The 24282-nt window shown below is 43.8% G+C and overlaps 1 protein-coding gene across 2 annotated transcripts in view; it reads right to left on the reverse strand.

The window, feature by feature from the left end:
• Positions 1–24282, reverse strand: part of fam222a (family with sequence similarity 222 member A) — a 50346-nt gene that overhangs the window by 12063 nt on the left and 14001 nt on the right. For both annotated transcript variants that reach the window (XM_039620430.1, XM_031755443.2), the window contains exon 2: positions 6093–6235. In XM_039620430.1, coding sequence (XP_039476364.1) covers positions 6093–6235 — 143 coding nt within the window. The remainder of the gene's footprint in view (positions 1–6092; positions 6236–24282) is intronic.

Raw genomic sequence — 24282 nt, forward strand, 5'->3', positions numbered from 1 at the left:
CTCCTCTAAATGAAACCTGTATATTTGTATCAGTGGCACCATCTGGTCACTGCCATGATCAATTTCCTGAGAAGCCACTTTCATTTGAAGGCCAATCTGACAATCTGAGTTTGCAGATTGTCCTTTGAATTGTGATTGGGTAGGGCAAAACTGATTGTTGGGGATAGTCTCTAAAGTCTTTAAGGAACCATGGAAGAGGGTTTGGAAGTTGTAGCAAGAGGTCTAGGATATAAAGTCAGACCATGGCCCCAAATCTTTAACTATGTAAGTAAATATTCAAATTTGAACATCCTAAAATGACAAAAATGGGCTTCATGAGAATGAGCAAACCGCAGACTGCAGTTAAATGTCCCAGTGGAGCAATGATTTGATTACTGTGCTGTGGTCAGTTTGCACTCCCATGCTCTCTCTGCCAAAACCTCTGCACTGCTTAAGCAGAAAGAAAAACCAAAGGCAGGAGTGGTATTAAAAGTTCATCGCTGGTTCAATCCAAAACTAAACACTGCTACTGGCTCTCTAATTTCAAATTGTTCACACATGACTTCTTGTGCATTTTATAATCATGTTTATACCCTTCAAAGAACTCGTGCAGTAACATACTGATCAATATGTACTCAGTGAATCGCAATAATAGCTATGAGGTTAAAATGCGTTGGCTAATTCACTTAAAACGAAATGCTGCTGAATCCTCCAAAGAGGACTACTTTTGTGCAAAATATTCAAAGTTTAGTAGAATTTAAGAGTGTAAATAATAATATCTTGATTTAAACTTTCAAATCTGCTGTAGTATTTTCATTTGGATGAAGCGACTGGACAGAAATAGAGCAATTAATGGCTGGAAGTCTGGTTAAAAAACACTCAAACTTTTCTTCCAACTTGCACACTTTTAAAGTCCAAATACTGGACCAAAATTATGTTTTTATTTTAAGTTTTGTTAAGACGTGCATGCTCAAAAACAAAATATCCTGCCAGGAGTGTGCCAAACCTCCTGAACGCCTCTCACAGCCAGGCTGTGCTGGGTTTAGCTTTATGAAGACACGATCATTTCCTGTGGGACAGCTAGAGACTGCAGACACTCTCTGTACCCTCGCTCAGATCCTCCAACCCACCCCCACTTTCTGGCAGGCGAAGACAGAGGGTGTCGATGCCTTGCACCTGGGACGCCCAAATGCCAGCTCGGAGGCTTTGGAACAAGGAACCTGTTTTTGAACCCAAGTCCTGCTGCGACCAAAACTACACCAGAGTCCCTTTTCCTCAAGCTCACCTCTCAAGGCAATAAGATTGCTTCACCCCCCGTGTTCACAGCAGAAGGCAGAGGGCAGAGGGAAGGCATGGCTCTGCTGGATGCCACCATCCGGAAATGATTCTCTGTGTGCCAGCAATCAGACGCCAACACGACAGAAGAGGCTGTGGTATGCATGAGGTAAGATATGTACAACTAATATCATATGGCCGTCTCTCTGAAATAAACTGCGACTCAAAATTCTCCGCTTTTCACAATCTAGCAATGTGACAAAAGTGCAAATTACACAATCAGTGCAGCTATGCAAAGCCAGCGATTTCCCAAAATGAAACTGCATAAATAGGAATGGAGGGTGAGTTATGGAGGAAGACGTGGATAGCTGTCAATCACCTTGCACTGTAAAAAACACCTCGTGACCTCTGCTTCCTTGCTGCAGACAGTGGAATAATGACAGTCTCTGTGGACCCTCTGCGGAATTCCAAATGGGAGTTAGAAATGAGGTAGTTCAATCAGCGGGAAAAGGTCAAGTGCATGCAGATTTGCTCTCCCTTGCAGTCTCCATTCCTTTTTTCCCAGTTTCGCTTTACACCCTCCAGCCCCCACCACCTCCAGGGTACTGAGGCAATCAGGGTAAAGGCTGTTATTTCTGCTGCCGCAAGTGACCATGTTTAAATATTCAACTAAAAAAGTCCCCTCCCTCCCCTTTCTTGCCAACTCCCCCCTTTTCCCCCTTGGATAGTAGTTGTTGAAGTATTGTGGTGCAATTTGATACGGCCAGCTAATTCCACTGTTATGTCTCGTACTGCCTCAGACAAGTGTGGAGGAGAGGTGGCAGCAGGTCATTACCTGAGCATATTTCCCTCCCAATGGCAGTGTGGCTTAGGAAGAGAAGCAGCTAAAAGCAAAGAAAACTAATGGCTTTGGCAGCTCTGCCTGCAAAAGCATGGGGCTATTAGGAAAACTACAATCCCCAGGTGTACCTCTATGTCATGTCCTAAGGCTGTATGTGACAAGGCCAGGTTGTCTCTGTCGATCAAGCTGGAAGAGGGCCGAACCTGGCCTGACATAGCATGAACCCGGGATACCAAGCCTTCTGGGAATTTTTCATCTACACCTGGCTGATTGGCACCCCCGGGCCTCCCGGGTGGTGTCACACAGGGTTATGGTTGCAGGTGTGCTTGTGTAAATGTGTGTGTACACATCTCTGCTACAAGAAAAATTCTGGGCTGTACAACAGTTGATTGAAGAGTGGTTTTAGCTTTAAATAACAATGAAAAAGCAGCTTTACGTGTCTGACATTAGTGGAATTGCGTTCATCTTAAAGGGAAAATCATTTTTGTTTTAATTAGGCTTAGGTGCAGTGACACCAAAAGTAATTATAAATGACCATTGTGTGCTCATGAGTTGCAACCAGGCACTGTTGAGGTTAGAGACACAAGGGAACACCCAGGTTTAGCCCAAAGTCTGATCCAATCATAGGACAAATATGGGAGTGGCAGTAAGCTGTGTGGTTAACAAGGGTACTGTAGTAGTATTGACAGCATGCCTGGACAAAATGTGCAAATATGCACACCCATTTTGACAACTGCATCATTACAAAATGTCATGCTGGCACAAATGCAACTGCTAAGGAATGAATAAACAAATTAAAACCTGCTGAAATTTGAAAAGATATTATTTTGGAAAATAGCCAGCAGAAATACCCCCATCAACCACTCAAGTGAAGGATTCTGGACCTATTATTCTCTAGCTGACATGTGACAGAGTAATTGCTGTCTGGGCAAGAGGGGAGGCAGGGTAGTGGTGGGGGCTACTGGGCCTCCTGTCCAGCCATCTCAGTGTTCACTGGACTGGTGCGCCTCCCGTTCCCCTCCGAGAGCGGGGCTTTAACGCTCACCCGTGTTCCCTGGAACTTCCGGACCACATCGAAGGACCACGACGAGGATGATCAAGGAGAGGGATGGGTGGAGAGGGAGGTCACTGCCGGCTGAGGGTGGCCAGGGTCAGTGGCATCCATTCACCCCTCTCCCCCTGCAGGGCCTTTCTCTCTCATCTGTCTGGATGGGTGCCCTCTCTGTGGGGCACAACACGATGAGAGGTCCTGGCTCCGCTGCCGTCTCTGCCTTTCATGTCTCCATCTAGGGCAGTGGTAGATAGACGTGGAGGGGGAGGACGAAGGAGGGGGCAAGCTACAAATGTCACCCATAAGAGGGGATTTAATTAAAAATGACAGGGGCTGGCGCTGGAGAGTGCAGCCACATATGTGCGGAATTTGGGCGCAGTGAAAGCAAGTGCCTATGATTTATAATTCAAGTAATGCTCTGCACTCCTTTTAATTCTACGGCCAAAGAAAAAACTATCAAAAGGCTGCCCTGTGAGGCTAATCCAATATGATATTTTTAAGGGCAGGCGGTCAATAGCTTTTTGAAAAGCCAGCTTCTCTGTCTCCCTTTCTGCTTCTCTCTCTCTCTCTTCTCTACTTGTCTGTCTTTCCCCGTCTCTCTCTCTGCTCCTGCCTCCTTTCTCTCCCCGCTCTACAGTACCTCACCCCACCCTCCTGAGCACAGACACAGAGCGGGCTGTGATAATGGAAACATCCCGCTCTCCGCCTCCTGTTTCTCCTGCTAAGCTCTGTGCGCTTGGGGGAAATTGATTGTCTGGCGAGCCGATCTGAACGCTTCCAGCTGATGGTAGAGCCAGTTAAGTCCTTTTTTATTGAGGGTATGAGGGATTTTTAATGGGATTCAATGGGAGTCGCATCAATGAACTGTGCAGCCACTCGGCATCTGCATGCAGGGGCTTTTTCTAAAACCCTCCTCGCCCTCTTATCCCAATGCTCTGCCACCCCACCTCCACTTTCTCTGACACACACACACACCCACACACACACATACACATGCAGTTTTTGTGTAAAGGAAAGCAGATGCAAATGACAGAGCTCACCTCTACCTCCGCTGCCACGTAATCCCCCTCCTGCACTTTTACTTACTGTCCATTTCAAGGGTGTATTCTTGTATTCACCCTCCTGTTGCGAGCCCTGTCATTTTACCCACAAACCCTTTCCATTCTGGCACAAACTGGGCCACGACCAATCAGTCATGGGACCTGCTCAGCATGGTGACCTGAGTGTGCCCACTTCTGCAGCCAGACCCACTGTCTGCTTTTCTGCAGCCTTTCTAGGCCCGAACAAACAATTGCCTTATTGAGGCCAAGTGCTGCACGATGGTGGAAATCCAACACTTGCCTCCCCCTCCCTCCAGTCCAAGGACAGAAAGGAGGTTATTATGTTCAAACATCCTCATTATGAACCTCAAGTCAGTCACTGCAGTAGTCCTTCAATCAAAGGGTTTAACAGGTGGAGCAGGAGAGGGAGTGACAGGGAGAGTTAGACAGAGAGGGTCAGCAAGAGGGAGGGCAAAGGGAAAGCTGGAGACTGTTCTTTTTCTCTATTGATTTGAGTCCTGACTCCCACTGGCTGCTCTTCAATAAAGGACCTTGAGAGGAAGTGGGCTAATCCTGCAAAATTGGAAGTAGGGAATCGATTAAGAAGCCTGCTGAAGACTCCTTCCCTTTCTCTCCCTTCCTCTTCATCTTTACCTTCACTAATTTTATTTTCACAATTTCTCCTTCCCCCTCCCCCTTTCACTGTGCCTCTCTCTCTAAAACCTCATTAGCGATTTGTGGTTGGTTCACTAATCTAAAGAGCTAACCCTTCCAAATGCACCCAAGGCTTTGTTTATCTCTCTGTTCCTCCCTGTTTCACGCACACCTATACACCTCCATATCCACACAGACTAGAAAAAACAAAACAAAAAAAGCCCAGAGTACATATATTATACAGTCACCTTTTTGGTTATGATTCTTCTCTGCTCTGCACGAGGAATTTGGAAAGTGATGTTGAGCTGAAGAGTAGCTAATTGGACAGTGAGGAGCTGAAAAAGAATTTGGGCAGTGCTTCATTTCTTCGCCAATCAAGAGTTTCAAGCCTTTCACAGGGCTAGTTAAAGGCTTGATACAATGCTCCTCTGATGAAGAAGCCCAGATCCTTCTATTTCCACTAAGCCTTTGTAAGCTTGGGTAAAAACTGCAAGGTTAGTACTCCCCTGCTCTCCATCCGCCAGCCCTTTTAATCAGCTTGAGGTAGCTCGTAGCCCTGCCATGTAAACAAAGGCCAATAAAGAGTCTAGGAGTGTTAAATAAGCAGGAAAGACCTTTCCTCCACTTGTCAGACAAAAAAGGCTTATCCAAAGCTTCAGCAAAGTTAACGAGAAGTTCACCTTCCAGAGGCCTGACCGCTGCAGCTCTCTCTAATCCCAAACTGGTTAGAGCTAGTTTCGCCAGCACTCTTAGCGGTTTTCAGCCCTGGCTCATCTCTGTCCCTTTACACCATTTTGTGGGTGGACAGAGGGTGGTGCTCGGGAGCAAACAGAGCAGCTGTCACACTTTACATGCGGCCGGCACAACCAGGGCCAGACACTGTAAATGTTTACAGACCCTCAGGGTCACCCAGGGCCACTGAGGCACGTTAAACACTGTCTGTTCGGGCCCTGTTGCCACGACTGCACAATCAGCACTGCTAAACAGCCTCCCTCACAATGAGTAGCCAAACAACATAGCATTCCAAGGTCTAAGTGCAAAGTGAATGAAACTGTTTAGAATTCCTCAGAGTATTGAGAGAAAATAGTGCCAACAACAGAAACTGAAAAGTCTATTTTTCGTAACTTCTCAGTTAGGGTTAACAACAAGTTTCTGTCCTTCAGCATGAAGATCAAACACAAACGCCGTTCTCATTCCACTGCTTCAGGCAAGAACTCCTGACCTCCATCGCACCCTCTCTTTGTTAACTTACATTTCCGTCCAAGGGCTTGTGGTGGCTCCAGGGTCTTGCTGGCACACACTGGGTGCTGGGGTTGAGGGTTTTGCCTCCTCTGCAAACAGGCCAGCATGGCGAGGTGGGCACAGTACAACAGCCGGGGGAGTTCTGCGGCCAACCTAGAGTAGGAAAGGAGCAAGAGAAAGAGAAAAAGAGGAACATTGCAGTGAATTAAGCGGGATGATTTGAGGTCACAGCTCCATGGCCGTGTCTCGTAAGGCTGCGGGAACTGGCTCTGGGCTAGATGGGCTAGGTTTCTCACCCACGATTTAATTGGTAAAGCATGCCTACGGCTGCCTGCCCCTCAGCTGTGTGTTGAATGATAAACACACACCTGCATCGGGGCACCGCAGTTGACACGGGTTCAGAGCACAGTCCAGGCCAGTCACTCTGCAGCTTCAAACAGCACATCCACAAAGCCATTCAACCGCATCTCCTGTCCATGAAACCATCGTCAAAACAAACACACGGGCTCACACACAAAGTAGCAATACTCTGGCACACTGAGACACATTCTTTCCAGGCCAGTGTGTACGTGGTGATTGATGGCGTTATCTATGGACAGCTTAAAAAAAAAATAAAAAATGGGAATGCTGAGAAAACAGCAGTCTGCCTGCAACAACTTAACATGCAACAGCTCTGGGGGACTGTCAGGAAAGGCCTGGGGGGGACTGAGTGGTGTCTGCATGTATGTGTAGCCGTGTGTTGAACCGTATGGTTGCATGTGTGTGTGTGAGCAAATGCGATGGGCTGGGAGGGGGAGACTGCCAACCGTACATCAGGGCTAGTGACGGCACTAATCAATCTCCCTCTAGGCCATAAATCTCCAGCTCTACACTTCCATTTTTCCCCCACAGCCACCTTCACTCAGGAACAGGGAAGCAGTTGCTGCTAGTTTCTTCTCAAAAAGCCCATCCTAGTCCTAGTGGAAAGCACAGGACACAGTTTTACATATATTATGTAGACACAGGTTATCATTCATCAGAAACTTATGAGTGTCACATAGCACAATGATGACTGATTACTTCTACTGGTTTTATGGGCCAGATGAAAACAGCTAAAGCAAACCGCTGAGGTTCCAGAAGTGTTTTTATATGATAAGGATCGAGATTCACTCCACTATTGTTTACTCAGCGGATACCGTTCATTTCCTGGAACCACACGCTCTCGCTGTATTGAACACTTTTGCAGCCCAGTCTCACCTACAATGGATAATGGCTGTGTCTATAAAAAGGATTGTGGCCTTAATCTTAGCTCAGCCTGTGTTTGAATGTCTTGTCCAAAATGCATCAATATGAAACACTATTGTTTCCATCTGGGCTGGTCTCCTCCCATATTAAAACAAAGAACAGAGGCAAATATTTCATCTATGCTGTCAGCGCCAGCGTCTCCCGCCATGATGCGTGGCAGATTATTGAAAAATGATTTCTCATGCGCCTGTCACAGGCTTGTCCCCTGTTATTTATTTTCTCAGTGAATCACTAAATGAACATTTAGCCACCTGCCATCAGTCCATTACTTAGTTTTATAGATTATCATTTTAATATGAAAGAATGCAATTACAATGATTACAAGATAAATTAATGGCAGCAAAGCGCCGGCTCCTGTCTCACTCGTTTAAAGAATAAAGCAAAACACAGACCACCAGTGAAAATCGTCAAAACATTAAACCAGCCGTTGACGAATCCAATCAAATCAAGCTTTGTAAATGACCAAATGTTCCTGTAATATTTGACCAAAGTGAAAAACCATCATCTAAAGCAGGCTAAGTTATGACTTACACAAAATTACACAGTAAATTTGGTAACTTTTATTGAATATCTGCGACAATAACTTCCAAATGCATAAATACAAATTTACTGCCTACTTTTTCAGTGCTACATCATCTGGCCTTAAAACAGAAAATCCCCGGCACGGCTTCGGTGAAAAAGAGGAAAATTACAGACTAAATCCTTCATCTGAGTTTGGCAGTAATTAACTTTAGATTTTTATTTACAGGTGTATTTGTATAAACTTGTGAAATCTCCCACATAGATTTTACCTCTCAAAAAAGGAGATTTAAGAAGTGCATCCAAATGTTCTACAGCCATTTAGCTTTTCGAATGATTCAAGCAAAATTTGATTAGAAGTGTGAGGGTGGAAAATACAGAAAGGAACTACGATACGCAAACACATCTAGCTGCCTGTAATTAACACTGAATGACTTCCCTGGTTTGAATAGGTAATGATCAGAAACAGGTGTTAAATGCATCCTCCCCGCCCAGAATGCAGTCTTTCACCCATAAAAAGCCTTTAAAAAAAATAAAAAAATAAAACAGTTTTAAAGAAATTACATTTGACCTCAGACCCCGAGGCTTGTATAATGCACTTAACACTCGCAGTCACATGTATTTTTAAAGCCTTTTAGAAGCAGCACAAAACAACTCTTTTAGCCTGTCGGCGTGAAAAGGGTGTTCACTAAAACTGCATCTCTCTAATAAATATGAGTAAACTGCATCTTTAGACTCCGCAGACTCCTCTCCCTCTTCCTCTCTCACACACATTTGCAGTGAAGAGAGGGGCCACTCTCTGTCTCGCCAGGTGCTTGAGCAAAAAAAGGTCGCTTGCAGTGCCATTTCCTCTCACACACAGGCAGGCCTGGCCTAAACACACTGGCACTTTGAGCTCATTACTGGCTATTCACATAATCCTTTCTCTGTGTCCTCGCTGTGAGGATACTAATTTCACAACAAGCCCATCCTCACAGTCCATTTGTTCAAAGATAGTGGTTGAGAGAGTGGAAAGGGACACATGGTGTAGATTGAGACTAAAAGCTAGTCTTAACGGGGGATACCACCGCCGTTTTCCCCTCTCTGAAATAAAAGACAATCGTCTAACTACCCTCCATTTTTCTCCATTTGCTGCTCACCAAATGTATTCGGAGGCATTATACTTGCTGAAAGAGACCCTCTTTTTTTCAATTCAATTTCAAGAACCAATTTTCCCCTATTATTGCCGTTAAGAGAGAAGCAGAAGGTGCAAGTCTTCAGCTTGTTTGTCATGTCCCCCTTTTCCCCTCATCTCCTCCCATTAGGTTATTGTACTACTTAGCAGATGTCTATCAGTGGCAGGAAATAATCTCCAAACTAAAACCCTGTGATCCATCGTCCAGCTGCCCCAAAAAAAACAACCTGTCTTGCGGAGGTCAAACCCCGTGGAGCTGCTGAAGAATGTGTGCGAGCACACACACTCACTGCCCGAAAAAAAAAAAAACAACACCTGCACTTCACTCACTCATCAAATCCACTCACAGGTCTCCTATTACACCAGTGCAGGGCTATCTCAAAAGCCAGGATGTCTATCGGCTCTTTCTCGTTCTGCTAACGCTGCTGCAGGGTTTGCAATGGGGGCGGAAGATCAGTCCCATGAGATGAGGGAATAAGCCGGAATCAAGAGGCGGTGGGCTTGGCAGAGGGCTATTTCTTAGTTAAAAGGTTCTTAAACTGCAGAGGAGATCAGAGGAGATGGCTCCCTGCGCCCAAAGCTGTCTGCTCAGATAAGCATCCTGCCAAGTGCGGGGTGTAACAGGGTGGTCATGGATGAATGAACGGTGTGTGTGTGTGTGTTTTTTGAGGTATACATGTTCCAGGTGAAAGAGAGCGTGAGGCAGCTGATACCCAGGACATGTCCGTACTAACAGGTTTTCATCTTAAAATGTTTTGCCTAACATCCAAACAACTTTACCTTTTTTCTTTAGGGCCCTGAAAACAGAGATTTTGTTTTAATTTAAAAAGTCTCAGACTGTGTTTTTGTCTGAAGTAGAGAAACGATGTTGGAGACAACATGTGCAGTTTGATTTGAGTCCTCGTCTGATTCATCACGACGCTGTCACATTACGCTTTTCATCAGTCGTGACTACCAGCGGTTATTTTAACACGTTACTTCAGGTGTTGCTGACCTTGATTTCTGTACCATCAGAAATCAAGGTCAGCAATGTGCTTATCATGCTGGCTATATGTGCAGGTGGCATGCAGTGTACAGTTTTTCAGGAGTTTATTTATGGACAAAGGTTATTTCTTTGCTGGTGCTAAAATGCTGATCTGGTTATAAATATAAATACATTAAAGTTAAAGTAGCCTCAGGACCGGGTACTTATGGCTCTAAAAATATATCTCAAGCGGCAAAAACTATCCAAATTAAATGCATGTCCAACCTAAACTGCTGTCTTAGTGTGTAATCAGATGGGTGCTGGTTTAAAATACGTTTTTATAGTTTTACACTGCATTAAATGGGAACCGCACCTTTGCAGCTGTTTGTGTTTAAACAGCATTTATCATTTGTAAACCCTGGCTTATACTGCCATAAGAAAAGTTTATCAGTATCACAGGATTTACACTCATATAAGCCAGTCTGCATCTCCAGCAGCAACATTCTGTATTAATACAGGGCACATGTATCAAGACTGAAAGATAACATTTGGCTGTTGGGGTGATGAACAGGTTTGACTGCCATATCCAAAACCTAAACTAGTCCGTAGCTCCTATAACTGTAACCGCTTTCTTGGAACAATTGATTGGAATAATTAACAATATATTGATTGGATATCAGCCCGATTCTGACAAAAAGCTGCACTGGTTACGGCCATAATGGCTCCAATCAATCACTCGAGTTCTATTTTGTCCAGTGTTTACTACACTACGCTTCAGCTGCAGCGCACTCGCTCTCACTCACTTACGTTCAGTGTAACACTTGCTGGGAAGCTTTTATTGCACTTACAGCAACATAACTTCTTGTTGTCAACTCTGCTTCTATTATTTCACTTCACCTGTGTAGAGTGAAACTGCTTTCTCCCTTCCCTGAAGAAACAGGTGAAGTCGTAAGTGATAGCCACATACAGAAGCTTATTTATCAGCATTTTTTGTTCTCATTTTATTATTTTATTCCCACTGGGTTATTATTATTATTGTCATTGTTTTACTAATAAATACTGACACAGTAAATTTATATTCTTGGATGGATCTTATTTGTAAATTTTCTTGTATCCAGTGTGTTGCAAAATAAGGGTTTGTAGTATGATACAACATCAGCGCCACTATCTGCGAGAAGCTGCTTTCAGGTTTTGCCAGTATTAGCGGGAAAAATAAACTATTTTCCAGCTCTAGTTAATCTTGCTGTTGTTTTTGTTGTTACCAGTTTACAGAAAACTTCTCATCAAGCTTCTACAGTTGATCGTCTTAAGCGTCACCAGTGAAAATTTCCCCTCCCAGCAGTGGTTCGGGAGCCTGGCAGACAGCCTCCACAATAAGCGGGGGGCGTGGCTTCAGCCTAATTGAATGGTGACCCTGCCGTCTCACTATGGGACGCCCCATGCAGTGCTTTTAACAAGCTGCTGTGTCTCCCCTCTTAATAAGCCCAAACAAGTTAATCCAATCGACACACTCAAACCCTTTCTTTTTCTTTAACAAGGCACTGCCTCTACCCCGTTAATCCCTGGCGCCCCCCTTCTCCGTCACCATACCGTCACATGAATGGAGAGAGAGTGAAAGGCTCCATTAGGGAGGACTGGCAGTAAACCCCTTTCGGCTCGGCACTTTCCACACACCAGCATTAAATTATTTGCACTCATACTGTATATTCAAACACCCACACACTAATGCTCACATGTATCCGACAAAAAAAAAAAAAAAAGGGTCTATTTGGATGTGGCACACAATGAGAGGGTTATGTTCGCCGACCCTGATCCACATAGACAAACCAACAACAAAACCACACACAAACAAAAATTCTGAGGGGACGTTTGCCGACAGGCACGCACTCTGGGACATGAAAAAGGCATTGTTAACAAACCCTCCCAGCTCCACAAACAACAGCCACTGATTCCCTAACAATACAAGCCCCTGGATGCACTCACCCACCAGCTCTGTACAACCTCACACCAGCACGATAAATAACCTGCACAACAAAAGGCCATTGTGTGTAAAAGCCAACAGTTTGGGCATTATTGCCATGATATACAGTGTTGGAATAACATATTGGCAGCAGAGCCTTATATATATAATGCAGCATGTCACAGTTATTGGGGCTTATACGGCCTTGTATGCCGAGCAGTCATATTTATAAGAGGTTTCCCTGCAGATGAAGGGCAACTTGGCAAAAACACTCAGCTGTTAGCTTTCCATATTCCAGTCAGCTTCAATAGCGTCGCCCATGGGATGAAGGGTGAGGAATGTCTGGCAGTCCAATAGCAGCGAGTCGTCTGTCATCTCTAATCAAAACACGCATGCCTAGACTAATGTCAAGCCTATAATAGCAATGAGGACTAATTGACTTCACAGCCAACTACTGCATCTTTGTGCTGAGCTACGTTTCATTAGTGCTAAATAACAGCCTCACGAAGCATTGAGCTGTTATGTGGCAACTAAACTGCAGTGTTTAAAAAAGAGGAAAAGAGACTGAAGTTCAGAAGATATTAAACGTATGCACACACAGACTAAGGAGCATCTAAACCAGTTATGAGTGGACATATTACAGATACTCTCATTTCTCCACCTGAACTGCAATACGAGAGTAAAATCTGAAGGTGGTTCGAGTTGACTTGTCAGGCAGTGTTTCCACCAGTTTGCGCTCCTATTCTAGGAAGGTTCACTGACAGATACCTGCCTAGAGGTTGTTAATGTTTACCCATTTGCTGGGTTTAATGTCAGTTATTTTGTGGAAGATTGGAGCCCAAGTATGAGATCTAACCAAGCCTTGCAATCTTATAATCAAGCTGTAAATTCTTCTGATCTTGTCTGAGAATATTACACAGCAGGCTGTAAAAGATTATTAAGACTTTTTAAGAATGTGTCTATTTTTCTGACTTATTTGGCAAATCCCGTTTAGTCATTTTGCATGCACATCAAGCTTCATTTGTCTTTTCAGACTGTTTTTAGCTGCGAGAACTTGTTTTGTGCCTCCCTCATAGTAATTGCTTAATAATCACACTTGATTTGGTAAGTCACATTAGTATTCCAAATACTGGTGTTGTGTCAACATCAGCACATTAATTTGCAAAAGGCAACACGCTCCCTCAAAAACCTTACCCAGTATAGTTATTATTTTCTATTTTTAACAAAATCATCAAGGTTGTTTTATCTTAAAACATAAATATTTAACATTTCTGGATAAGAGGATCCACTAGCCTTTAAACATACATCAACTCAAAGATGAGATTTAAAACAATATAATCGACAACACACCAAATGCTCAAATGAAGGTACCATTTGCGCTGGTGACATTTTATAGATGGACTTCTTACCATAATTCTTAGAATAATTCATGTTACAGTGTTGGATGGTATTGATCCCCCTCACAACTTTTGTTCTTTGCTATAATGCACTCCACACTTGTCACGTTAAAGACAGGACCATTGTATTGATTGCAACACGGTATATTAAACTCTTGTAGAGAGATTTATTCACTAACTGTAGGGTTGGCGGTTCGATCCCTGATCACCTGCTATGATGTGTTGTTTTCCACTTACACCTCACAGAGAATATCTCCGGTTTCAAGAGATTTTCACTCTCATAAAAGAAAGAAACCATCGATAAAAGAACTGACATTCGTCTTACATTTATTTGACTTAATAGAGTGCTTGAAATGCATGCCAGTGCTTTGTATTGACTTTTCTCACTTTTCTGAAGCCTACATATTTTTCTTGTTTCAAGAAACCTCGCTAAAGTATCTGTACTGGCAGATAATTAGACTTATTTCTAGTGGGAATTCTTCTCTAATCAAGAATTTAATTCTTATATTTAATTTTTTTTTGTTGTTGCCGCGAGCAGACCAGCTCGCATAGTTCGGCTCACTCTTTGCACCTGCAGCTGTTCCTGCACACGGAGTTCATAACATGCTCCGCTGCCTTGTAAGGTTTCGAAATAAAAAATGTCCCCACATATCTGAAACATTGTAAAGCACGGCCATCCGGGCTAGTGAGGAAAACAATGTATAGTGCGCCGCAGTACTAGGAAGCAATCAGTCTCCAGTTCTCCGAGGTATTACCTGCGCAGCTTTCGGTGGGACTTACCAAAGCATTAGTCATGTAAGGCTTAACATTACTGCTCTTTTTACACCTACAGAATAAGTGATCACTGCGGAGCTGTTACAGCAAGCCAAGCACGATGAGTATGACCTTCACATCACATGTGACAGTGAAGGGGCCTTGAGCACCAAGAGGTTAAGGACATTGTTCTTGACAGAGTCTGCCAACTTGCGAAACGGTTTTGTTTTCAACGGGCCTGAGAGCTGAGACAGTTTCTTCACCCTCAAAAAATATGAAGCAATATTTCTGAATACAATGTAACTGGAAAATATCAAATCAAAGGTTAATGTATTCAAATAATAAATCATTAGGGAAATGTGAATATATACCAATCAAATACATTTCATTTGAACAGATTTGATCAAATTTACATGGAAATTTTTGGGGCATAATTTGAGTTTAATGACTGATGACTGCTGATCAAACAGTAAGAGTTTATGATGATGGAAGGGTTTGTTTATATTGTGTAAGCAACAGTAGAAACAGAATACCATTTCAGCCTTTAGAAAAGTGTCCTTTGCACTAACAGCCATTCGGGAACCTGCCCTCCTCTGTTCATTTCAACCAATGTACTCTTCCAAAATGACAGAGTCCCTGCGCTCCTGCTCAAGCCAGTGGGGGACTTTGAGCAATGAGAGTGCGGCTTAAGATTGTCAGACAAACCACAGTGGAAACACATCCTGTTCCCCTCTTATTGTCTCAGCCTTTGTTGTTTTTTGTTATATTGTTTTACAAAGCAAAAGGATCAGTTGTTGTTTCATACCACTTTCACACACAGACCCAGCTAAATGATTATCGAACAATGTAGAGGCCGGCTGTAAAGTTTATCCTGAAAAACACTGGGCAACTGAAATGGATGATCTTTAATTAACTAAAGTTTAATCACACATTCAAACTGCATATCAATCCAAAACAAACAAACAGAATGCTTCTCCATGCAAAACCCAGGAAGCATGTCCAAATATAAACCAGCTCCCTCCCCGCTAACTTTGGCAATATGTGAAAAAAAATGATTTGTGCTTTTTGGTTTTAATGCTGGGATTTCTGTTTTCCTCCGTAAACCTTATTACACACGGTTTGTGAAGCATTGTTGTTGTTGCAAAATTTCTTATCCCAATGTGACACAATCCTTTATTGTCCCAGACAGGTCCATTCATGGCTTAACACAACAACAATAAAACAAGGGCTCTTTTTTCCCCTCCTTCTAACCATCCTATAGTGGCTCACTTGAATATTCAAATGTTCATTGTCTTTTCTGCATTTTGTTCATTGTTTGTTGTGCTGTCATTCCTCAGCTTGGCTCCTGAACTTCAAAGAAAGGCTTATGTCAATTTATGATGAAATGGAGTGAGCAGGCGAGAGGGAAGACGGAGAGGGAGAGAACCTTCATGCAAAACGGCCCTGCCTCAGAATGTATGCTTATTAATGGGTGTTCAATAAATCAATGGAATATAATTAAATTCAAACAGTGTGATTTCTTCTCTGACTCCAAATATCACTCTCTCTGCAGGGCCTAAGGTGACCCCAATTCCCATGGTCCAAAGGACAACTCCGCTGTCTTTCACTGGAGGGTGTCACAGATCCAATACTAAGTCATGCATAACATTAGCGTGTTTTGAAGCCCACAAGGCAATCAAATAGTGCACCGTTGAAATGTTGACACTGATCTCATTTGATATATCTCAAGTGTGACAAAGCCATTTTTGCTCTGCTGGATATTAAAGACTTTAAAAGAGAGGATGACACGAGTGCTCACAGCTAGTTGGGAAAAGGAAACAGGCAGTTTTCGCCACATATTTTCTCCTTATTGCAGTTTATATCGCTGAGACTCAGCAGTCTCTCTTTCACTCCATAATGTGTGCCATCCAGCTGTTGTCATCTTTTTCCCTCTTGAAGCTGGCCCCGACCATGCCAGCAAAGGGAATCCAATTGGACAGAGTGGGAGGTGAGTCTGCGGTTGGTAATCACCTGCTGGCTAAAGGCACAGATGGCACAAACATCAGCAAGATGTTCATGCAGCAGCGATCCAAGAAGTCTTTCTGACAGGCTGACAAACAAATACAGAAACCTGAGAAACTCACAGGAAGCTGAGGAAGCACTGCAAGCAGGTTTGATGCAGAAAGTTGGCAACCTGGGAGTAAGTGAGCAACCTGAGGTGCCAAGCACTGATCCCTGTGCTGTTTTCACAGGCAAGATGCTGGTGTCACCGCTAAAGAAATGGGCAGAGTGAGCAGATTGTAATGATTTAAAAATTTAGACTCTTTGCTCAACAAGAGCAGCCTAATAAGTACTGTGCTATGAGCCGATGGCAGAGTTAGCAGCACGCACGCAGGCTGACTTCTTCTGACTTCTTTCGCTGCCTCTGTGATTTTATTTAGCAGACCAAACACTTGCATTCTGTTTCAGGTTTTAGAACTGCACTTCAACGAGAACACGACTGTTGTACATCTGTTAAGATTTTTCCCTGAGCTGCCATGACTTCTTCTGACACGCTGGAGAGAGCCCATTTAAGTTTTCACTAGGATTAACAGGCGATATATTTAACTACAACAGTTTGCACAAGCATGCAGCTATCGCTCCAATCAGGTGTAAAGCCTGTTAGCTCTTCTCTCTCAGCTCTGGATGAAGGAAGTTAGACGAAGTCATTTAGTTTATTGATGTTGCTGGCAGAGATTTTTTTTTATGGTAGTCAAGGCTCCCAACACATCAAACATATCAGAGTAAAAAGGCCCCAGAGACATCCCTCTTCTTGAAGACTCCCCAGCAGATGAGCTCCTTCTGCTCTCTGTGTTACTGCTTGGTGCCGTGGTTTGTCCTTCACAAGAGACAGGTAACACTGCCAAGACCCAGTAATTAGTGCAGATGGAGACTGTAATACTCTCTTCCCCTCCCTGCAGAAATGCCAAGGGAGGCAATCTATAAATTCCTGCATATTAATGCAATTTAAAACCACTCCAGACACCTTGCTGGAGGCATGTGATAAAAAGGGTGAAAGCCAGACTATGGCACAGAGCTGCGGATATGTCGCTGACATCAGTACCGTCTCAGCAACTTTGTGACCTAACACAAACCGGAATCGAGTCCCAATCTGTCTCCTTTCTTGGAAAATGCTTTCCAAATCCTGACCTTAGGCCTTACAACTGGGTCTCTATCAATAATTAAATGGTAATCTAAAAACCCATTTTAGTTAGGTCATCTTTCTGCACCATTGTCCCCGCTTCTCTTCTTCCTCCGTCTATTTTTTTCCCGTCTTTCCGTAAGATCTAGTTAGAGATTCCATTAGCATGAGAAAGCAGGCTGGTAATTGTCTTCACCCTACTGAGTGATCCCTGGATAGAGGATTAGGCAGTGAGAAAGCCCTATTTCAACTTGGAGCACAGATGCTGCCCACAGCCACCCACTCCAGATTAGATTAGACTGTGGAGGGATGAAACCAACTGGTAACTTCAAGCAGCATTAAACAAAAAGCGTGGACAGGAGGTTAAAACCAAACTTTTGTTCACCTTTCAGCACCAGCTGTGACCACCTTGTTTCCTCTTCTCTCTCTCTCTGTCTCTCTCTCTCAGTCTAGTCTTTTTCAAAATTTCTCCTTTAATCTACTAATATGCTTTTCTGTTGAAAATGGGGATTGTGGGAAAGGCAGCTTATAGTTTCTCTCTCTGATATACACAGAGTATTTAGAGCTGAATCTCCCTAAATCATCCCCCTGGGCCACCCTGTCCGTCACTAATCTGCACGCCACCACCCACTCATAAGGAGGTGTCACATTTCTGGCACTCCTCCATGGGATATAAGCACTTCAAACACCACAGCTTCTCCACTTGACCTTTCCACGGAGATGATCGATTAAGCCAGTTGGATTTATTCCATAAACAGGCAACCATTACATCAGAAAGGCGAGGAATTTACCTCTGAGGCAGAACTTAAAATCCATATAAGCTTCATGAGGATTCCAATTTTTATTGGCTTTTTCAATCCACGTCTTGGAGAACATTAATAACCACTGAGCTTTTTCGGGAGGCTGTTACCGTATCCGAACCGCTGCAGTTCTCCGGCTGTAATTATCGAAGCAAATCACAATGACAACAGAGTGAAATTCAACCGCTATCTGTACTCCATAAACCTGATGATGCAGGAAAACGATTGCGCTCGCTGCACTGCCGGGGTAGTATGAGGCGCATTATAAAACAAGGGGAAATTTAGCCCTGAAAAATTCAACGCTGCAAATGTGGCTTCCTTCTTTTAAAAACTTAACAAAAAAACAAAAACAAGAAGCAAACTGATAATTCTGGAATTCTTTAGTTTGCTGTTTAGGAGGCTCTGCAGGGTAAACAAAGGAGAATGAGCAACAATAAAAGCTTTATTACACTCAGCAGAAACTTTATTAGGTACACCTGTGAAATCTAATGCAACAGCTCTGCCATAAATGTGACTGGAGACTCTATTATGTTGCACCCCTCACATTAACCGGGCTGAAAACATATTAGGAACACTTTAAAATGTAGTCTAGCTCAGGTGTTGGGCTACATCAAAAAAGTGTAAAAGTAGACTTAAGGGTGGAGCTGCTGAACTGCATTGCATAAGATTTCATTGTCTCTAGTGAAGATGAGCTACAACCCTGTAGCTTTCTTGTTTTTATGCTTGAATACCTTTTGTATGCTTTCAGTACAGACAAGAAACAATCTGAAGTGAATCAACACGGTGAAGACACCCAATAAGATGAAAAGTATTTCGGTGGCAGTACACTCGAGTTAACGAGCTCAAATTTCAATTGTGAAAGTTATAACAGGAAATCTAAAACTGCTTCCATTTAGCCAGAAAAGCAGAGACCTCCATCGAGGAGCTGGACTCCTCCTGTTAGTGATCACAGTAGCCAGAGAGCTCTGCTTCAGCTCTGAGGGACTCCTGCTCTATGGTAATCATATCCTATTTGAATAATGAGGCAATACCGCCACTCCTGCTGCCCATTCCCCCTGCATCCTTGACTGGAGTCTTTGATAGACACTAATTCTAGCTCCATCTATAAAGCTCCTCTCATGCATTTTTAATAGAATCTATTACTTTAGGATTAAATTATAAAAGACTGTCCTCCTTAAATTTTTAATAGTTTGCATAATTGGTATCAGGGCCTGAATGCGGACCATAAAAACCCAGTTTGTACAGGCCTAAGCTGCAGAACGAGTTAGACGAAACCACAAAACACTGTTGCACAAAAAGTGACACACGTGGCAATATGACACTATCGCATGCAAGCACACATCTGCACACACATCTCAGCGTGCATGTGAGCGAGGCTTTTACAGCTTTGGTTTCACTGTCGCTGTGAATGCGATGCTTCGACCTCTGAGGGAAGGGCACAATAAGGTCAGGGACCACGAGAGATACTTTTGGCTGCTGAGCTCCTGAAGCAGCCTGAGGCAGGAGGAGTCACCTGAAGGAAACTGGAGACATGAACCAGGTGTCCACAGACACCTGCTGCCACTGATGTGACCACAACACTCACCAGGGCAAACAGCAAAAACTACTTAGCAGGTTTACAACCTCCCTTTGTCCCCACAGTCACTGATAACTGTGTTCAGTCAGCGTAAATGGAAATGCATTTCCCCTCTCTGTTCCTCGTCGCAGGCAGATCAGCCACAAGTTAAATGTCATCTGCACTCTCTCACTCTCTACATCTCTAGCTCGGCTCCTTCCAATAGCAGACAGAGCATACAGGAGAGCAAATGTGTCTGAGGCATCGCCTCCAAACTAGAGCCCCCTTAGAAATCTATGCACGTCACCAGTCCCCAAATTAGCACCACAGGGACACCCTCCTCACCGCCCCCGCCTGCTGGCGGCAGCTCTTTGGCATATCTGTACTGGGGAAAATATTTCACACTGTATGAATTATTAAGTGAGGGGCCAGTGCTAAGCAGTGTGGAGATAGACCAGTTATTCACAGCTCTATTGGGACGGATGCGTCGGAAACCCGGGCCGCTCGCCTATCAGATCGTTTGTCACGAGCAATAGACAATTTACAGTGAGAGAATTTTTCAATTTATTCGTTCTGCTGTCACTGCACTTTTCCACCTCCACTCATTCCACTCGACAACCCCCTCTCCTTTAGTTCCGTCTCTTCTGGTTGCGGGGGCTCCATGCCCGAACCACCCGCGTGCTTCTCAGTCTGATACTGTTGCTCACTTTGTCTTCTGCGAGGGGAAGTCTGGGAGTGCAACACATGCGTAGAAGCCACGAGGAGAGGGACTCTGCTGCTTTAATCATCTTAACTGAAGTAAAGGTGTGTTAAGGACATGCTGTGTTACCTGAGGGCTCTAGGTGATGAAGCTGATCTGTGGCTCTGTGACAAGGAAAAGAACGAGAAACTAGGGGGGAAGATGCTTGGCTGTGCCTCTTCAGAACTTTTTGAGTACTTCAGTACTTTTTTTTTGTACCTGTGTGATAGGGGCAAAAGAAGCAGTTTGGTTCAGTTAACTCCAAGTCAACAGAAAAGAAATGCAAAACCTTACAGAATGCATAGATGTGACAAATACTATGATTGGACCTGTATTGTAATAAAAGACTTGGGAAAAATAAAAAACACCCAGAAGGATTTTTTTTTAAGTTAATGAGAATTTTCTTCAGGAGAAAGAAGAGGATCCCACCGGGCATTTCCTCTTTCACTTAAGTGGAAATGCCAAATAACAACTCCCACACAGAAAGACAGAAGACCTCAGCACAAACGTCTGGCAGAATGCAATTTCACCATTAATTACCGAAGGTGAACCAGCTGTCAAAACAGCCACACATTTCGTTTTTGTTCACAAATACCCTCCGTTAAAGAGGATGAACTGCAGAACAGACCATGCCCGAAAGCCCAAAGCAGTACTCTACCACCATTTCATGTTTCCAAACCTTTTTTTTTTTTTTTTTTAAATATATTCTGTCTCTCTAAGCTGAATATACAAGAGAAACAGAACATTACATGAGCAGCTTTGTTGGTCTAAATGCTTACGGAGTGCACTGAGAGCAGCAAAGCAGCCCAGAGTGTTTCTTTATCGGCGATGTCCTTTGAAAACCTGATGCAGACGGGTTGCACTGAATAGGTCTTGATGTGAAAGGCAGAGATGTTAGATAAATGTGCTCGTAGCCAAGGCCTTTGCCCTCTTCCTGATGACGCATTCTTATACTCAAATACCTACTCCCCCTTTACATGCAAGCACACACACACACACACACACACACACGGAAACACAGACGAACAGTGCCAATAATCCCACTGAGGGCAGCATTTGTTTGGGGACAAGGTGACCCTGTTGCCTTGGGGCCTGTGAACAGGCACAATGAAGGCCTCTCATCCTGCACACACCCAGCTGGCTGTGTTGGGCTGGCGATGGGTGGAGAGGTGAAGGGGAGAAGGGTGGGGTGTGAGAGGCATCACAACACCCTTGGACTGCAGTTTTAAAACTCCATTCAGGAAGCCCCCTGAGATAGCTCTTTTCACACCCTTCACAGACGGAGCAAAATCCCCGCTTGTAACCCAGAGTCACGCAGTCAACAGATGGAGCGGCTATTGAGTGAAGGATCGCGGCAGCAGAGGCAGCTCCCCATCCATCCCCGCTGGAAACAATGGGGCAGCAGGTCAAGAGTGCCGTCTCCAGGAGGAGGGGTCAGGGAGGAGGGGCGTGCTTCGACACAGTTGAGCTATGCGAGCGCTTTGAAACTGGAGGAACCGAGAGAATCTTTTGGGGTAACGGGCAGAGGGGAGGAGGCTCGCGGCTACGTGCAAGTCGCCAAGTTCCCGGGGATCAGACTCAGGTGGAGGAGGATTGCGTGTGAATCTGGGACAGCAGTGTTTGTGTTTAACCTGCAAACAAGAAGAAAAAGACATCTCTATGCACACACATTTGCCTGTTCAGAAGAAAACACAGACTTACGGTTTAACACACATTCCAAGGACCCGCACTTATACTCGTTCATCTCGGTGCAAACAAAGCCACACGTAAAGAAAAGCGGACCTAATTTTTGATCAAAAAAGAAAAGGAAATAAAAAAAAAACCTTCGTGCAATGAGGCTTTATAGACAGAAAGGCGCGAAAACGATTGCAGTGCCCTTAAGACATTTTTTTCCATAAAATACTAAAGTGTATACTTTTAAAGTTTGTGTCAAGTATTACAAAAGTGGGTCAGAGATCTTTCTAGTTTTGAAAGCACACAATTAAAACGCAAACACTTCTCTTCAACTACTCCTTATTGTTCAAGCTCTCAATTTTCTCACAGAAGCATCACATAAGATCAAAGTTCCAGACTAAAGCTTATATAAATAGTGACTCTGAATTTATTAATGTTTTCTGTGTGTGCTTTTCAAATGTACCAAGTTAACTGTGTGAACCATAGAGGGTGAAAAACTATGAATAGCTACATGCTGAATCGCTCATGTGTGCGTGCATGCACAGGTGCATGACCACACAGATCATAACAAAGCACTCGTGGCTTGCTTTACAGGGGAAAGTATATCCATTTCCATTGACCAGAACTCTGGCTATTATGTTGCTCTGACCTGGAAGTCAATTAGTCAGCTAGGTTGCACTGCCTCGCTGGATTTCTATGACCGGAGCAGAGACAAAGACACAATAAAGGTATACAGTGATCCCACAATTTCAGTCTCTTTTATATGCCATGAACATTTCTGAGGGAGAGAGAAGCCAAAATACTGCTGCCACATGCTCCTCATCCTTGAAAGGTTTGGTTTATGGGGCCATTTTGCACAGGAAGGAACTCATTACAAAGCAGAGGGTGTCAAGAGCATTGCAGCAATTCTCCATTAACATCCACTTGACAAGAAAGTGCAAAAAAAAGAAAAAAAAAAGACTTCCTATCACTCGGGAAATGTTCACAAATCACACCTAATTAAACACAAAAGCCTAAGTCCATGAAATCAGAGTGCAGAAAGGCATTTGAAGACAGAGGTGAGAGAGAGCGTTTTCTTGGTCGCAATACGTCGCAAGGCCACAATTTCATTCATGTTTGTGTCTCCTTCAAACAAATTGTCAGCTAAGTACACTGGGACAAAGGGCTGAACTGTTATTCTACCTTCGCTAGGTCACATCACAATACATCAATGGTTTGCCATTTCAGAATATGCTGCTGTTATGCTATTTGAGCCCAGAATTGAAAAAAATAAAGACTATTCCAACCATGCTGAAAAGGATCAATAAGCGCATAGAAAAAGAAAATGGCCATAAACACAGAGGCTTTTATTCAGAGTGCCACAATGTAGATGAAAGCACAGAATGCACCTGGAGAGCGAAGCTGAAAGAGGCAGAAGACAACAGAGCCCACAGAGTTATCAGGTGGGTCCAGAGAGCGTTATCTATATTCAGACCTCGGTATCATCTATCTCCGCAGCACCTATTAGAGTTCTAATATTGTAGGTTTTAAGGAGGCTCGGCTTTCCTGCCACAGTGAGACAGATTCAGCCCCGTTGCCCCCTTTCCCTTTTCAGTGTGGTCTCACAAGGTCCTCTTGGTTTTCTACAAACAATACTGCTGGGCTGCGGCCCTTATTTAAAAGATTAATAGGATGCTGTCTTGGCAGAGAAGCAATCAGTGAGGTTTCTGTGACAGCAGAAAATGTGTGAAAACAAGGGAAAGAGGAGAGACCATTGTCACGGTTACCAACTGGCTGCTGGAGCTCAATTGAGATAGCTGTGGCTTTCAAGCCCAGCTGTCAATCACAGCAGCGAGCATCAATGGGGTAAATTTAAATGATAAAACGATAAGTCATGAGCAGGCGATTTCGCTGTCATCAGGACGGGGGCTGTTTCAGAGTAACTCACTATGGGTGCAGAGATTTCACTGCAGCCATATGGAATTTGGTTTTGCATCGAGTTGCTGGCTTCACCCCTCAATCATGACAGAATGTGTAATCACCAAATGTCTTCCTCTCAATCCCTGTTACAATTGGCAGCACAGTGCTGCCACTAGAGATGGGGGAACAAAATGGAAAGCTGACTAAATGACAAGCTTTAAGTGACACTTAATTTGAGATACCCCGGCATTCTCTCAGCTCCAGTAAACAGGATCTATCAAACTTCACCCACAGACTGTATGACTCCACAGCTGTCTGTGGG

The sequence above is a fragment of the Oreochromis aureus genome, linkage group 12 (assembly GCF_013358895.1).
Source record: "Oreochromis aureus strain Israel breed Guangdong linkage group 12, ZZ_aureus, whole genome shotgun sequence".
In the NCBI taxonomy this organism is placed as follows: Eukaryota; Metazoa; Chordata; class Actinopteri; order Cichliformes; family Cichlidae; genus Oreochromis; species Oreochromis aureus.